This window comes from Seriola aureovittata, chromosome 22 (assembly GCF_021018895.1).
Source record: "Seriola aureovittata isolate HTS-2021-v1 ecotype China chromosome 22, ASM2101889v1, whole genome shotgun sequence".
Classification (NCBI taxonomy): Eukaryota; Metazoa; Chordata; class Actinopteri; order Carangiformes; family Carangidae; genus Seriola; species Seriola aureovittata.
In genome coordinates, this window is record NC_079385.1 from 5,017,092 (window position 1) to 5,033,376 (window position 16,285).

General features: G+C 42.3%; 1 protein-coding gene across 1 annotated transcript in view; it reads right to left on the bottom strand.

Moving 5' to 3' along the window:
* Positions 1 to 649: 649 nt before the first annotated feature.
* The window catches only part of ntf3 (neurotrophin 3), a 40,981-nt gene continuing 25,345 nt past the window's right edge, over positions 650 to 16,285 (bottom strand). Inside the window, exon 2 of the mRNA XM_056366987.1 lies at positions 650 to 1,778. Coding sequence (XP_056222962.1) covers positions 903 to 1,778 — 876 coding nt within the window. The 3' untranslated portion in view covers positions 650 to 902. The remainder of the gene's footprint in view (positions 1,779 to 16,285) is intronic.

Sequence of the window (16,285 nt, forward strand, 5' to 3'; positions counted from 1 at the left end):
TTTTGTCCCCGAGTGGAATGAACGAACGTGAGGTGTGTTACAACATAACAGTACGGTCGATGTTTGGTCACAAATCTCAGAGCAGTGTGTTTTTGGTCACAGAACTCCTTGTACCTTCTGATATACTGCAGTTACCTGTGTCATTATGTTACGATTTTGGGCCCCACATTGGGCTGCAGGACAGAAGAGGCCCCTGCAGCTCTGTCACTTCTCAGGTTCACCCCCAAAAAAACATATGTGGCAACTGCTGTCTGTGAGCTTCTGTGTCATATCTCTCTGCTCTGCAGCCACTCTGGTCAAGGCACATGTAAAGTCTTACTGTGAAGCACCTTTGCAGCCCAGCTCTGTATCATAGTCTCAAAATGAGTTCATAGCTTGTTTCATTCCTTTTTTATAGACATTTTTTTTTTCCTTTTGAAAACTTCTTTCAATAAATAACACAAATATATTCATACGTCATATATATATATATATATATATACACACACATATATATATATATATATATATATATATATATATATATACATACACGAACATATATATATATATGTATATATAATAACATGTAAAACTACATGCATTTCATATAATTTAAATAATTTATATGTACAGTTCTCCCTCACACACTCAGGCCCTCCCTCCCTGCCCCTTCTCGAGCGAGTTCTTCCATAACAGCGGTGCAGCGCCGGTTTGTGGATTTTCAGCACGTTAATGTGAAATATTGTTTTGAAGGACCCAAGATTTCTTCAGTAGAAGCATCGTTGTTTAGCAGATTGTTGCTCTGCACCACCGTGACACATAATCCTGTGGTGGGGGAGCATTGAGAACAGGAAGTAAAATCCTACATAGGAAGTAGAATTCCAAACAGGTAGTCCCCAGCAGGGCTCGGGTTGTTGTGTTTACGTCCTGTGACGTTTCCTTGACAACGCGCAGACACACGACGTGTCTATGCGTATCCACCTCCAGCCCACTGAATTGCGAACCTGCGTCAGCGCTCGAACGTACGTCTGTGTCGTCTTGCACTGCGAGTTCCAGTTCTTGTCGTCAATGCCCCTGCAGCCCCCCTTAAAGGGCCTGGGGGTCCGGCAGCGCGTCTCATAAAAGTACTGTTTAATGTCCTGCGTGGCACTGGTTTTAATTTTGGCCAGCACAGTAACAGGGTCCCCCCTGGTATCCACCGCCTGGGTTTTATCTGTCACCCACTGGCTCTCGCTGTCACAGACAGAATATTCCCCGCGGTAGCTTCTGTGCTCAGCGTAACGCTTCCTTCGTGTCTTGTTTCCCGCCGCCCCGCCCTCCGGTCCGCTGCTCACAAAGTCGTCAGCGAGATACAGCGGCGGCGGCTGCAGGGGCGGTCGGTCGCTCAGCAGCACCCGGGGTGAGTTGTACCGCTTGTGCTGCCTGATAAGGTCAGAGTTCAACAGCATCACCTGCTGGTCCATCACGCCTTCACTGCTCCCGCCGCTGCGACCCCCCGTCCCCCACTGCTCCGCATCGCCCTGGTCCTCTAATGGAAAGTTAGCACTGAGGAGAGGAGGCAGCGTGTCCTGGGGCTCCGTGTCCCTGCTTTTACCCTGTTGGCTCTGATTCGCCCTGATCTTCCCCCTCGTCAGGTCGGCCTGAAGCAGCTGGATGATAAGAGAGTTTAAAGGATCGGGACTCGGCTGCTGTTGCCCCTGGTGACTGCTATCCATGTTGGTTGCCTGGATACCATAGAGGTACACGAGGACCATCACATACAGCAGGATGGACATCACTAGATTCACCTGTAAGATCTGAAAAGACAAACAGAGACAGACTTAACTCATTTTCCTTCTTAAGTAATAATAACCACAAAAAGCCTCTCTGCACCATTCACTGATGAGCCTTGTGAAACTCTTGTGGGATCCTTTGGTTTCCTGTCAGTTACCATGATGTAAATAACAGCAGCTGTGTGTGCATGTCTCGGTATGAAGAAGAACATGCTGCTACATGTACAACATACCATGTGGCTGTAAAACACCCACAATTCTGTTCAGAGTGAGACATGGAAACACTTGGCACGAGCATTTAAAGCGAGCAGAATGACACTACGTGCACACACACACACAGCCCTGTCTCAATAAGGTCCCTTTATGGTGGAGATGCAGTTTTGTGATGGGAAAGTTGCCAATTTGAATCCCTGGACCAGCAGGATGATTCTGATGGGAACACCCAGCTGCTGTTGGTTTATAAGAGAGTTACTAAAGGTCAAATTGTTCTGGTTTATATGTAATGATAGGTTAGGCTGTCAAACAACTGGAATCAGCGTTTAAGTCAACTGGGCTATTAAGTAGACAGGTTATCTTTTTCTTCTTCTTTTGTTAAAGTATCAGTCATGGTGTCTCTTTTCTCCTGCAGTCTTCATGGCTCCTTACAACTCCTCGATGTGGAGTCAATCAAAAACACACGTGTTGGACATGTTAGTTACAGATTGCATCACAGCTGCTGCGCCGTGGTTCTCGGCTTACGGCCTCCCACAGAAGAACATGTGTATTTACTGCAATCATCTTTTGGCTGAGGTTATGTCCTGAGCTCTGGTGCCATAAACAGCCTTAAGAAGTTGGAGCCCTTTGGTCGCTTGAGTTTAAAACCCCTGTGGTGATCAGCGGAGATCTGCACGGAATAACATCATGTCGGAGAGCAGTATTCTTATGCTTGTGTATGTCTGTGCATGCCTTGAAAATTCAATGTTGATGTGCCACATGCTTATTCCCAGTCAGCGTGGATCAGGATGGGCTGGTGGTGTCAGCCCCAGGGAGGTGTTATTGCTACTTAAGAGTTCTCAGAAAAACTGTTTTGGTCTTATTTTTATACTTTTTTTTCCCTTGAGGAAAGCAGACTGACTAACCCTCATTCATAAAGTTCCACATATGAACAGCCTCCAACTGCCGCCACAGTCTTCCACTGTTGGCCAGCAGCTAACATGAACATGTTGGAAGTGTTTTTGTTGTTCTTTTTTTCAATTCATTTCTTTCGTTTCAGTTTTTTTTTTTTTGTCACTCAGATAATCCTCCAACATTTAAACATTTAAAGAGTTTTGACATTTTGGGACACATGGGGATTAATTATTTGCATTCATCTGCTGGGAGTTAGGTAAAGATTGATACCACTCTCATCTCTGTACACTTCATGAAGCTGCTCTGAGAAAACATTATTCAGTATTTGTGCACTCGCCTATGTGACCCAAACTTGGTCACCAGCAACATAAGAATGAAAAGAATTGTACCTCGTGTTCTCTGCTGCACTTTCATGCCCCTTTTACACGTTTGAAATTCTCCTCAACTATCAGAAGAACAGTCTCTCTCTGACTTGCAGGGTAAAAACAAAGCAGATTTCCCTCTTAACTTTTCAGCTTTGACAGCACAAGAATGTTTTGTAACCACAGGGGTTTCCCTCAGATGTGTGGGCCCCCTCTGCTAAATTAACAGCCCCCTCAAATTATTACACTTAAATGAATTAAGCCCTTAACCTTAAAAAAATACCAGCATGCTTTTCTTCTGTGTCACCCAGAGTAATTATGGTATTCCTACAGATAAGCAGGTGGCGATGTGCATTTTATAGAGGGATGGGAAGTTGTTTATGTTGCAATCCAGTGTACACACGCATTCTCTGTAAAACTAAAGGTTCCCATGTCTTTCAGAGAGAGAAGGAGAGAAGCGGTGTGGGTTGAACAAACAGACGGCAGCAAACAAAAAGAGGTGACTTGTTCCCATCAGCAGTATAATGACTTAATGATACATCTGTTAATGAGGGGAGGGGCATCTGTTCAGCAGCAATGTCACCTTACAATCAAAGACATGCACGCGTGCAAACACACACACACACACACACAGAGTGAGATTTGTCTTACACCAAATAGCCCAGTCAGAGGCTCAAACCCAAACAATTGTCATTATGTACAGCTTTTTCTACTACTTGTTTCATATTGGAGAGGAGTTTTTGGTCTGTCCAACATGAATGAAATAAAATAGTTTTTTTAAGTCTGATGGGGGATGTGATATTTTGTTGAGCAGCTGTTGCCACCGCTGTCGGCAAGTCGTAATTACTCAGCAGAGGGCTTTTAATTTGAAACAATGGGTAAAGTGGAGACATGTGGCAACACCATGAAGAGGAGAAAGAAAGGAGAGAGAAAGGTATATTTAGCGTATTACCGCACACACTACCCAGGTACAAGAAAGCCTTTCACAGTGGGGCTGACCATCGGGCATGGCAGGGCAAATTCCGGTGGGATTTCAACGAAATTTGTAAAGTTTTTTACTGGCCCTGTAGTGTCAGTCTCTCCACTGACCCTCTCTGTGTGCCTGTCATTCAGGGTGCACATGAAAGTGTGCACTGTGCGTGGGTTCACTTCACCAACAGGTGTAGTGCTATAGGAGTACACCACACTAACACTTCGCCACTTTTATATCTTAAGTAAGGAAATAGAATATTTGCACTTTAACAACTCCAGTTGAAATTTAAGAACTTGAAGATCCAATCATCACTAAAGCATATGTTACTCAAGAGAACTAATTAAAAACTAATGGAGTGGTCAGAGTTGTCATATTGACATTTAAGGTGTATTGATTGATTCACAGCATCAACTCATGCACTGAGTAACACGCAAGAAAACATTCCACCTTAAAAGTTGCCAGTATCTGCCAGTAGCTTCAGAGCAGCACAGTGAATTCAATTTTTTTTCTACCTAGCTAACGTTACCAAGTAGGGATGAAACAGCAGCAAAATATGCTCTCAGTCATCATTCACTCTTCTGACCTTTCTTTTCATTTGTAAAGAAACATGACAAAGTCAGGCTGTTACACTTGGACAGCTTCTGCTGCTTCCACAGTGCTGGTGGAAATGAAAGCTAGTTTAGCTATGTTATAGCCTAGCTTATTAGCTTACTTTGACCTCTTCCTGCACTGCAAATTATCCTCTGAATGGATTTTTCTAATGCTGCTTCATTTGCTCGACACAAATAAGTAAATAAAATCATTCACAATACAAACTACTTGTGTTCAATCACCTATGTTGCTGATTTCTACATTAATTACAACCAACTACATCCATGTTATTGTCCAATAATACTGCTTAGCTAGATGTTTAGCTTCTGCTTCATCTTCTGAACATGATGAAACTGATCATAAAATCAGTCTAACATTTGATTATGTGATAAGTTAAACTAAACCGTGTGTCATCAGTGCACTACATACGAAGCACTATACCTCACTGACTTACTGGTGTTACATTTCATTCATAGACTTGGTTTAGCAAACCCCAATCTAACAAAGAGTAGCCCAATTTAAAACAAGCCAACAAAAAACAGTTTTAGCCACCCAATCAATTAAAAAGCGGTACAACTGAGCAGTAAACTGCCGTGAATAAATACCAACACTTCAGTGTGGTGACTGAAGCTATTTAAAAACCAACCATAATGAAAGGTCTTAAATTAATTAAATATGAAACTTTTCTTTTGCTGCCGTGAATGTAAACAACCATGACTCATGGATTTAACAAATGAGTGATTCATGATTTATTCATTAATCTATAGTAGAACTTGCACATAAATGCAGCCCAGACAAAACACATAGTTTGCTCAAAAAGTAATTTCAACATTTTTGTTTCAGAACATATCTGAACATCACATACTTATATCTATTTATATAACATCATGTTTCATAGGTACATTATGTTTGTGGCTGCTTCTAAAAGGAGTAAGAAGAGCACGTGTTCTAAGTCCACTGCATTAATCCTGCTCCAGCCTCTTTTCCACAGTGTCCCAAGCTACTCCTGCATGGTAAAGGCAGAACCCCTGGTCACCAAAGTTATAAAAGTCAAAGTTATGACATTCTGATAATGTGACATTAAGCACTTAATGTGACATTGACATAACCTTCAGTTTTCTCTCGGCTTCTTTCCGTCTGCTGTAGTTATTAAATCCAAGTGTATGAATAAGGATCTCTTTGTAAATCAGGCGCCTGGCCCGTGAAACTGCCTTTAGTCAGACAAATTAATTTCCCCTCCTGCTGCCATAATCACAGTCATAAAAACCTTCACTGTAGTTTATGATGTTGACATTCAGGCTGGCAGAGGCTAATGAGGCTTGGTGGGTGAGTGATAATTTGCTCAGTGAGCAGGGTGATAATGAGAAAATGTGTGTGTGTGTCTTCTGTATTTCTATGCGTATTGTCGGAACAAATGTCTGCTCAAGGACAAGAAAACGAGGAAACACCTCCCCAGTGAGGACACTCTGCCCGTCCTCAGCAGTACCACAAGTTATTTCAGGACAAGGACTTGAGTTGAGGGTTAGGCTCATAATGAGGTGTTGGTTACACCAAGGTTTGGGAATAAATTTAGTCATTGAAAGTCAAAGTGTGTGTGTGTGTGTGTGTGTGTGTATGTGTGTAAGAGATAAGGGAAAATAGAACAAGGTGATAGATGTTAATGCTCCCGAAAGACAAAATGCAATAAAATATATTGGTGTGCAGCAAAAGACTGTCAGGATATTATGAGTCCACCTGTTTCAAAGGCATCAAAGTGAATGTATTTTCAGACACGATTGTGCAACAACAAAACTGACAAGCTCTTTTTTCCTGTCTTTAGTTGCCTCGATTCACACACAGCAGCTGAAAGTGTCCAAATTCTAATTTTTATCTTTTTTTTCGATCTTATCTCAAAGCAAAGCTCTGTGTAAATTCATGCAAGCATTCAAAATGGATTGAAATCTGATTGCTCACCAGATGTTGAGATGGTCTAAATGCCTTCATCGCTCCGAGAATCATTCAGTTATGTGTCTTTACTCCTCCCAAGTCTGTGGAAGTGGCCTCTGTCCCTTGTGATAAAGTTGCACTGAAATTCCACTAAAATTAGTCGTCATTCTCCCCGTTGCTGGAGACGGGAAGAAAGGCGGCTCCAGTGATTTCAACTCATAAAATCATATGGAATATGGACTGCACTGCAATTATCTCGTCCCCGATCAGTGCGACTACATGATAAGCATTGATCTCTATGGGTGAGCGAGCAGGGTGACTTAGAGCTTGAGGAAGTCTAATAAATGTCTATAATTGTGAATCATGCATGTGGTTGCATCTGTTCTGATTTGAATTTTGCCTAGAAAACCAAGACATAGCAATCAGGCTAACAAAGATGCATAGATGTGGCAAGTGGAAATTAAAGTGTATTCCACATACGGTACATTTCAAATGACGTGTGTATACAGGACCTTTTTTCTTCATACAGCTACCTCTGTCAAATTTGTGTGTATAAGTGAAACACTATTCCTTTTGATTTAAAAAGTGTGTTGTCATTTCCATTTGTACGATTCGACACACACCTTTCTAAGATGGCAGGCTTCACATAACTTTGTGTGTTTGAGCATACCCCAACTTTTACTCTTTGCAAGTGTATTGCTGACCCTACCATTGGCTGGAACTGGTAGCATACAAGTTAGAAACCAGTTACCACCCTTTCATTGCCAAAATTACTGGATGCACTAAAAGTAGCACTGCCTTGAGCTTGAGGTCTGAGCAAGTTCATGATTTTCTGTTGGATTTAAAGTTGTCATCAGCCAAAAAAGCCTGAGAATTTCTTAACCCTCTTTAGGGTTGTCCACACCAAGAACAATAACTGTAAAAATTGTTCTGACTCAAGTGGATGACAGCAACCAAACTGTGGTAAACGATATCCTTGGCATCATTTTAAAAGCAATTTGACGAACCTGCACGAAATACTAACAGCCAATAAATTACAGATAAATCTATAGACAGTAGAACCATAGACTGTATATAAAGATGGACCTAGCCTCCATGACATCACCCATAAGTTTCTGAAGAGCGCTTTTGAAGCTCAAAGTGAGCTGCTCTGCAATCGCCATCTTGGCAGTGCCAGACTCTACCTAACTCCCAGTTAATCCAAAAAATGGCAAAGAGGTGGAGCGTGTGTGGAGTTGAGACTTTGCTTCATATATTTTTAATGGAAATCGGCCGATCAATTGAGCCATCCATAATAATAACATTACTAGGTCAATACAGCACCACTTACTTGCCAGCCTGCTGCACCCACTAGTGCCACTTTGGCCCGTTACTCGGAAGTAAAGTGGTAAGTATGCCACTTGGTGGACGGGTTAACACGTCATGTTCAACACAGCGGCTGAGAAAGTCATCATTGATGTTCAAAAAACCCACCCACGGTTTCATAAAACAAATATTTATGAAGATGCTAATAAGAACAACAGCTGGGACGCAGATGTGCTAACCCTCAGAATCAATGTTTTGTGTTTTGCTCTGACACAGCTGGAGTATGAAGTGTGTGTTTGGTGCCACCTTTTGAGAAAAAGTGTGAATGCTCACATTGTTATTGTTCTTGGTGTGGATGGCCCTTTAACCTCTGAATGCGAGCTTGTGTGTTACCTCTAGAGTAAGTGCAGTGTACGTACTGTAAATTACTGGAAAAGAAGAAACATTTGAAACAGCAAAACATTCAGGGGATTCCTCACATTCATCTACAGGTTATCAGCACAGGGACTACGTAACGTGACTGCTTTTAGGGAGAGATAACCATCAGCATCTCTTTCGCAAGCTCACAACTTTTCCTTTAACTGACCCCCCCCCTCAGACAGGGAGGGATTCGACACAGCAGTAGGCATGTTTACAAGAAATTCACCGTGTGCCTCTGAGTGCTGTGCTTCACACTTAAATGGATAATTGCTCAAGGAAAATATATTTTTCATGTGACATTCAGATGGTACTGTGGCCTGAAAATAGTCACAGAACTGGGTGAAGCTGGAATGCAGGTTTTTGGGGCCTTGTCGTGCCCCACCACCACAACACCATGTGACTCCCCATTAATTTATTATGAATATTGGCTAAGTGTGTTCTGAACCAGACGGCTCCAGTCAAAAAAAATCTGCCTGGATTGAACAATGAATCTCTCCCTTAAAAATCACACATCCTGCCACAGACAAATAGGGCCTTGTTTCCTTTAATTACTATAAAGATTTTAAAGGAGGCGCCTATGTTAGAAAGCTTTCCTGTGCTAGAGGTGTGGAATACATAATCAAAAGTACCTGATAAAGACACTGAAGACGTGTTTCAGCTGGACTTTGTCTTGATCGGCTTCTCTTTTTTAAAGAGTTGCTAAACTTTAAGGCAAGCCTGTGCAGCTTATAAATAATCTCCTGACAGACTTTTAAAACACAAAAAATTAAATTAAAGCTGAATCACTGCACATGTTTGAGCTCATAGCTGCTGTAATTTTTTAGTCGTGGCTCGTAGTGGCTCTTGTGATGGAAATGTCACAGTGTTGGTTGGTCCACACTGAACTATCCGAAAGAAACTACTTGGATTTTGCTATGAAATCTGGTACAGAGAAGCATGATGCTCAGAGGATGAAGCCTAATGACTGTGGTGATACCTTAACTTTTAATTTAATGCCAGTCAAATTCTTAAAGTTTCTCTCTAGACATGTTGTAAATTCTATTAAAATGACTCTGCTTTGATTAATATTTTCTTTAAGATGGTTTTCCTACATAAAAAGTGACTGAATCCATTTTTATGAGACAAATAGTTATAAAACTAATGACTATACGACCAACGCTCCTTAGCAAATGATAGCATGCTAAACTGAAGGCCAGTTCCACTACTCTGCTTGGCCACATGGGTCCATGTGAAGTAAACTTTGTTATCTGCTGAAGATCGTGTGAAGGGCTGAATGGATCCCTGTGTGGAGGTCTGTGTGTAGCCCCAAGTTTGTGACCACGCTAAATGTCTGCACTTCAGTGGACCGTCTGCACTTGTGCTAAATATTGCACTAAAGACACTTATTTCATGCAGTGCATTTAGTATGTATTCTTATTATTATTATGATTAGTATCCACAGAAGCTCATCCGCTGGTTGCGTGTAAGTCTGTGTTGGTCCTGGAGTTTGATCATGGCTTAAGATGTTGAGCGTGGTAAACATTACCATGACATACACACATTTTAGCATTGTCATTGTGAGTATATTAATATGCTGATGTTAGCATGTAGCTCAAAGCACCTACAGCCTCTTACTCGTTAAATCAAACATGCTTTTTGTTGAACGGCGTAGCTGTGGCGGCGCGGGAAATATCAATGTTTCGCCATGAAACGGGAAGTTGTTGTTATTATACATTGACCAATCTGCCCAAAACTGCAAATGTTTGATAGCAGTCACTGAAGACATCTACATGATGTCATAGTCATGGCGCCACCTACTGAAAACAGGAAGTAACCCATGACTCGCCACACAGTGGACACAAGTGGTAATACAAAACATGCAATACGTCCGCCGCCAAACAGGAAATGACATCTTGCTCATAAGCGCGGTGTCCAATGGCTGCGATGTGCGTGACAGTGCGAGGGTCTGCTTGCAACTTTAATTGTTTGATTGTGTCTTTTACAGTTATTAGCCAACAGGTGTAAGAGTTTAAAATCTGTGCAGGATCAAGTTTATTATTCATTTTGGGTTTTTCAGAGCTCAGTTGAAGACGAGACAGAATGCATATGTTCGATCTATCTGTAGGAAGTATCTGAATATGAGTTTGTAACTATAAGGAATCATATGATATATGGTCAGCTCTATAATCATGTGTGTATATCCCCATAGCCAATGATCATGTTCAATTATCAGTCCTGGTTCATTTTGAGTCTTTTGAATGAATGTCCAGCCACATTTCAGTCTCACACACGTGGTGATTAATTCAACCAAAACAAACTCCAGCTGGAAAAAAAAGAAAAAGAAAAGCAGACAGCTCCATTTGAGAAAAAACAGAAAAGTTTTTCTTCTGACCACCTCAGCTTCCTTCAGTACACCAACCGGGATCGTTTCACAACAGTTCCTGCTCACAGTGTTGCCATCCAACAATATCATAGATAAACAGACTTATTCATCGTATCCTCTTAGCTCCTAACGGGAGCTCATGACCATAGACATAGCAGTAAACTGAGAGATTACCCTTCAGGCGCAGCTTCCTCTTCAACAGAACAGTCCTGATCAGGCTGAATCCCTGCAGACGTCTCACCTGTCAGTCCCACACACTCCACCTCACCTCCAGTCAGAAACAACTCCTCACACCAGGAGATCCTGACCTTCATCTACAGCCCTTCAGTAAACCTGAGGGCTTTTCTCATGGTTACTCACACCGTTGGTAGCACATTAGCCACCACATGACAAAGGCTGATTTGTTTCTATCTGCCTTGACTCACTGTCACTGACAGGCAAGGGCTTGATGAGGCAGTTCTTAGAGAGTCAGCCCCAAACTCCAACCTCTTATTACACAAACTCTGACCCTGAAAATAACAAGCAGCAGCACTTGGCCTTGCCCATTCCAGGATGTGGAGATGAATGTATGATTGAGTAATGTCATTAACCGGAATCTGATGCAACTGTTGACACCCATAGCTAACCCATCCTACCACTGTAGACTCCATTTTTATGCTGAAATTCAACTAAAATTGTCTCATATACTTAGTTAATATAGCATATCAACACAGGAGCTGTTGGTCAAGGTAAAAAAAAAAAGAAAACTTTTTCACATGTACACATTCTTCTTCTTCTGTCTTTCTCTAATCTGTATTTCCATGTTTCAAAATGTCTAGGGGCACCCTGGTGGTCCACCTGGTAGAGCGCGTACCATAAAGGCTTAGTCCTAATCACAGCGGTCGGGTTCGGGTCCGACCTGTGGCCTTTTGCTGCATGTGATCCTCTCTCTCTCTCTCTCTCTCTCTCCCTGACTCTCCTGTCTCTCTCGCACTGCAACTATAAGAATAAAGGCAAAAAATGCCCTAAAAAACCCAAGATTTCTGTATAATCTTGATTAAAAAATTCTTAAAAAAAAAAAAAAAAAAAAAAGAAGCCATCATTCAATAACCTTAGTCTCACCAGATCGGGAGAAACGTAATGACCTTATACACACACAAACAAAAACCACAACTTCTCCCAACTCACCGTCATAAGACCTGCGTTACATAAAAGTGATCAATCAGAAGCTTCAGGTCAAATCAGAATGGTCACAGGAGGCATCTGTAGGGACTCAGCGTCCAAATGAAAAGAAAGCCTTGTTGCAGAAATAGAAGTTAAAAAAAAGTCCTCCCTCTGCTCCCTTCATAACTTCAGCTCGGGAGGCTCAAGAGCCATCAGGTCAGTGTCCAGCCAGCCTCCCCCTCCTCCTGACATCATCCCTCCTTCATGCGCTCATCATCTCACACTCCTTCATCCTCACTTCACTCATTTCTGCACTTGTGCTTTCATCCTTCTCTGAAGCCTAATTCTCACACAGGACGAGTATTATATAATTCATAACCCCACCCCACCCTGCATGATCAACTACCCGCAACTCAGTCAGTTTTCATCTTCCTGTTCATCCCTGCAAGTTTTTATGATGGGAGGAGAGAACAAAATTCTACATCTGCGAAGAAAAGGAGAAAGCTGCACAGTTGAACGGAGGCAGATCTGTCCAGAAAGTGAAGGCACAATCTCAACCTCAAAAATCATTGAACACCCCAAAATATAGTGCCGTGCAGCAGAGCTCATACAGGTATGCTGCGTGGTGTGCTTGTATTTCACTTTCTTTTTCCCTCCCTGCGGCTGAGAGACCTGTGCTAATCATTCCTTGGAAAACAGACCTGGATGAACTGCCAAGATCCTCGTCTCACCTGCTCTCCACGCTCACTGAAGCTGTTAATCTGCTACAAGCCTGCGCTGAAGCTTAGAGCTGCTGCGCACAGAAATGCGCATGAATGCATATGATAGCCGTGCACCGATGTGAGCGGAGTGATGGGTATATAAGGTGGAAGTACTGCCACAAGGATATAGTTGCAAAAAAAAAAAGTGTGCCTGTTGCTTGCAGTCTGCAGGAGGCTGAGGCAGACGCTGCAGACTCATGCCCTCTGAGCTTTTAACACCCGAGGGATTGATTCAGATAATCAGCCTGAGTGTGGCAGCGTCTTAGCAGGAGCACAGACGGGTTTCCTCCGCAGTGACGTACTGTACGGCTGCACTGACTGTGTCACTGCGGGGTGATGGATGGCTAATAGACTTATCATACATGTGATGATGTTATGTATTGTCGCAAAGATCCATCTCACCCGCATGGGAACTTTCAACAGCTTCCAAATTTCGGTGGGAACACCTCAGCGCTTGTGCAGCATGTGTGGAGTCCATGTTTTCTTTGAGCGTGAACACAAAGGGGACGAGGCATCACAGTTCAGAGGATAATACTGATCACTGCGAATAACAAGGGATATCAGAGCCCATTCTACTTTCAAGCCCCCACCAAAAAAACCCAGAAGTCACAAACGTGCATTGTCTGGATATCCACAGCAGAGATGATAAAGTGATGCTGCAATGAGCCTAACACTTCCAAGGAAATGTCACATTTGAGCTTCAGTGTAAACAAAGCCTTATGGCAGAAAAGTCATGCAGTGCAAAGCAAATCACCAACTACTACTCTCACATTCCAAAGCTTCAAGAAAATCTTCAAACTCTCATTTAACCAGTGAATAAAGAGAGAACAGAGGAGCTTGTTGGATTGTCACACAGTGTGTGAAACCCCCCCCTCAGGTGTATCATGTCCTATTTCGGGGTCTTGTGTTCACCCATTTTTTGTTACATTACAAAACCAACAATCCAACATTCACACCCAGTTCACACAGTGATGTGTCAGGTGTGTGTCTCTCTGAGACTGTGTGTTGTCACTTTCTGTGTGCACAAGGAAGTCTAACACTATGAATGAAAGTGTGCACCATTATGTTCAGATTTAAACGGTGATATCAACAATTGTTTGTTTTCCACATCGCCTCCAAAAAAAACGGCGCCAGTTGCACAAAACACCTTAAGTTAAGATTTGCCTTAAAGGCTGAGTTAAGGATTACTTAAAATAAAAATAGTTGGACAAAACACCCTTAAGGTGTTATGGTGGTTAAAGATTTTCTACTAATCTTGGTCTTAAACTTAAGATGTTGATCCATAAGAAGATATATTTGTGGTTTTAAGAACCAAAATCCATCTCAATGTAGTTTTACATCTCCGCTCTCAGGCGTCTCTCTGGAGCTCAAGTAACAACAGGTTGGTGAGCCAATCAGAAGACAGGAGGCTCTGAGCGGTGACTGCTTTGTTGTGACATCACAAAGTTACAGAAGTCTTGAAGGCTGGTTTTAAGGTTCAGTTTCTGAATACAGGCTGTGTGCATTTCTCTGTGGACTGAGGCTTTGATACTTTCACAGTATTTATATAGAACCTAGACCTGCTTTATAATCAAAGAAGACATATAGGACCTTTAAAAATCACTTAAAATCAACCAAATTGAGGGAGTTTATGGCGATAATTAAAGAAAATAAACGCAGGACAATGAGTAATTGATTTTACATGATAGATTTGACAGGCAGTCAATTTATGATTTGTCCATCAGTCAAGAGTTGTATCGCTCTACTTTCCACAGCTGTGCTCTTCCAGCTCCTTTACAATTAATGATTGATCTGTACGGCTCAATGGGTTAATGTGATCTTTCCACTTAATTACAGGTGAGGTATTTCATTTCCACAGATCAACGGTGTGCCATGTCAATAACTGAGTAACAAACGTTCTTACCTGTCTGCTGAACACCATAGTGAAGTTCCCATCAAACAAGGGGACGACACACCTTTGTGTAACTCCCTCAGCTAAGGAGAAATTAAATCTTAAGTGTGCTACTTACGTCAAAAACTTAAGGTGTTTTGTGCAACCTGGCCCCAGTTTTTCAACCTTCCTCCTGTTTCACCATCAGCTGCCTCTTCCTCTCCTCTCCACCCTCCTGCTCTCTGTCTCCCTCCAACATCAAGATGTTTTGCAATCATCCTCTTCTCTAATTTCCAAGGTTCAACTGTGGCATTAAAAAAGTGAAGATAAGGTTGTGTGCAGCGGCAGCAGTGTAGCAGTGGCGCAGACAACATGGCTTTACCACATGTTCCGATTTCAGATTTTTACTTTTTTCACGTCTATGAAATGAAACTTTTCAGCATAAAACATGGAAAAAGTCTTTAAAACAACCGACCAACCAAAAAGCATAGCATGAGTCAGGGTGTGTATGTGCATGTGCCTGTGGCAGTGTTAGTCGGATCATGTCGGGGTTTGCTTTATTTCTCTCTCTCTCAGTCTGTGTGTGTGTGTGTGTGTGTGTGAGCATTTCTGAGTGATGTGGCCCACCGTGAGGAATGTAAACCTAACACACACAGGAGAGCAGCCACACACTGGTGTTTGAAACAGAGGGAAACACAGAGACAAAACAGTCTGTTTGTGTGTATGTGTGTGTGTGTGTGTGTGTGTGTATAGCTCTTATATATGCTTTTATTAGTGGGTACACACTGCATCTGCCAAGTTAGCTGTAGACTACATGAATCAGAACAGCACATGTGTGTGTGCGTGTGTGTGTATCTGAATAAATATGTGCGGAACCTTTTCTTGTTTGTTTTTGTGTGTGTGCGTGTGCATGTGCATGTGCGTGTCAGCGGTTGTTTTTGTGTATACGGTGGATCCTGAGGGACAGAGACAGAACAGAACTGCAGGCCAATTCAAACAAACATGAGACCACAACAGTGGCCTCGTCGCTTCCAGGCAAACGCAGACGTGATGCTTCTGCAGTCAAACAGATCATTTTACATCCTAATACCAGGAACATCATGGACCAGTCCTTGAACGTTTACTATGGCAGGATGGTGGGATGAATGCTCCTCTATTTATAAAAAAAAAAAAGGAAAGAAGAAATCAATAGAACACCATTGCTTTAGGAGTAATCCACCTCATCTTTCCTCTGCTTGTAAAGCATAGCAAATCCAGACACCTCGCTGTCAGCAACAAGATTTTAAAGTGTTTTTTTTGGGCAGCCTTTGTTTTGATAGCCACAGTGAAAGAGAGTCAGGACAGTCAGGAAGAGAGACAGGGGATGACATGCAGCAAAGGGCCACAGGTCGGGTTCGATGTGATTGCAACACAAATATCTGAAGATATTACATAATTTCTGAAATACTAAATCGATAAGAGAAATAAGTAAATAATAATAAGATAATAAATAATAAGAATAAAAAATCGTTCAGGGGCTAGAATGCTACCGGACTTATTCTGTGTGTGTGTGAGTGACTTACAGAGTTCAGAGTGCAGATGCATTGTGGGCTCATCAGGCCCTGGTGGTGATTTTAATCCTCTCAACTGGCACAACTAATTGCACACACGCCCCTCCACTCCACCCTGGTGAACTCTGGATTGTAAGGGGCACCAAAAGGCGAAGCTCTGT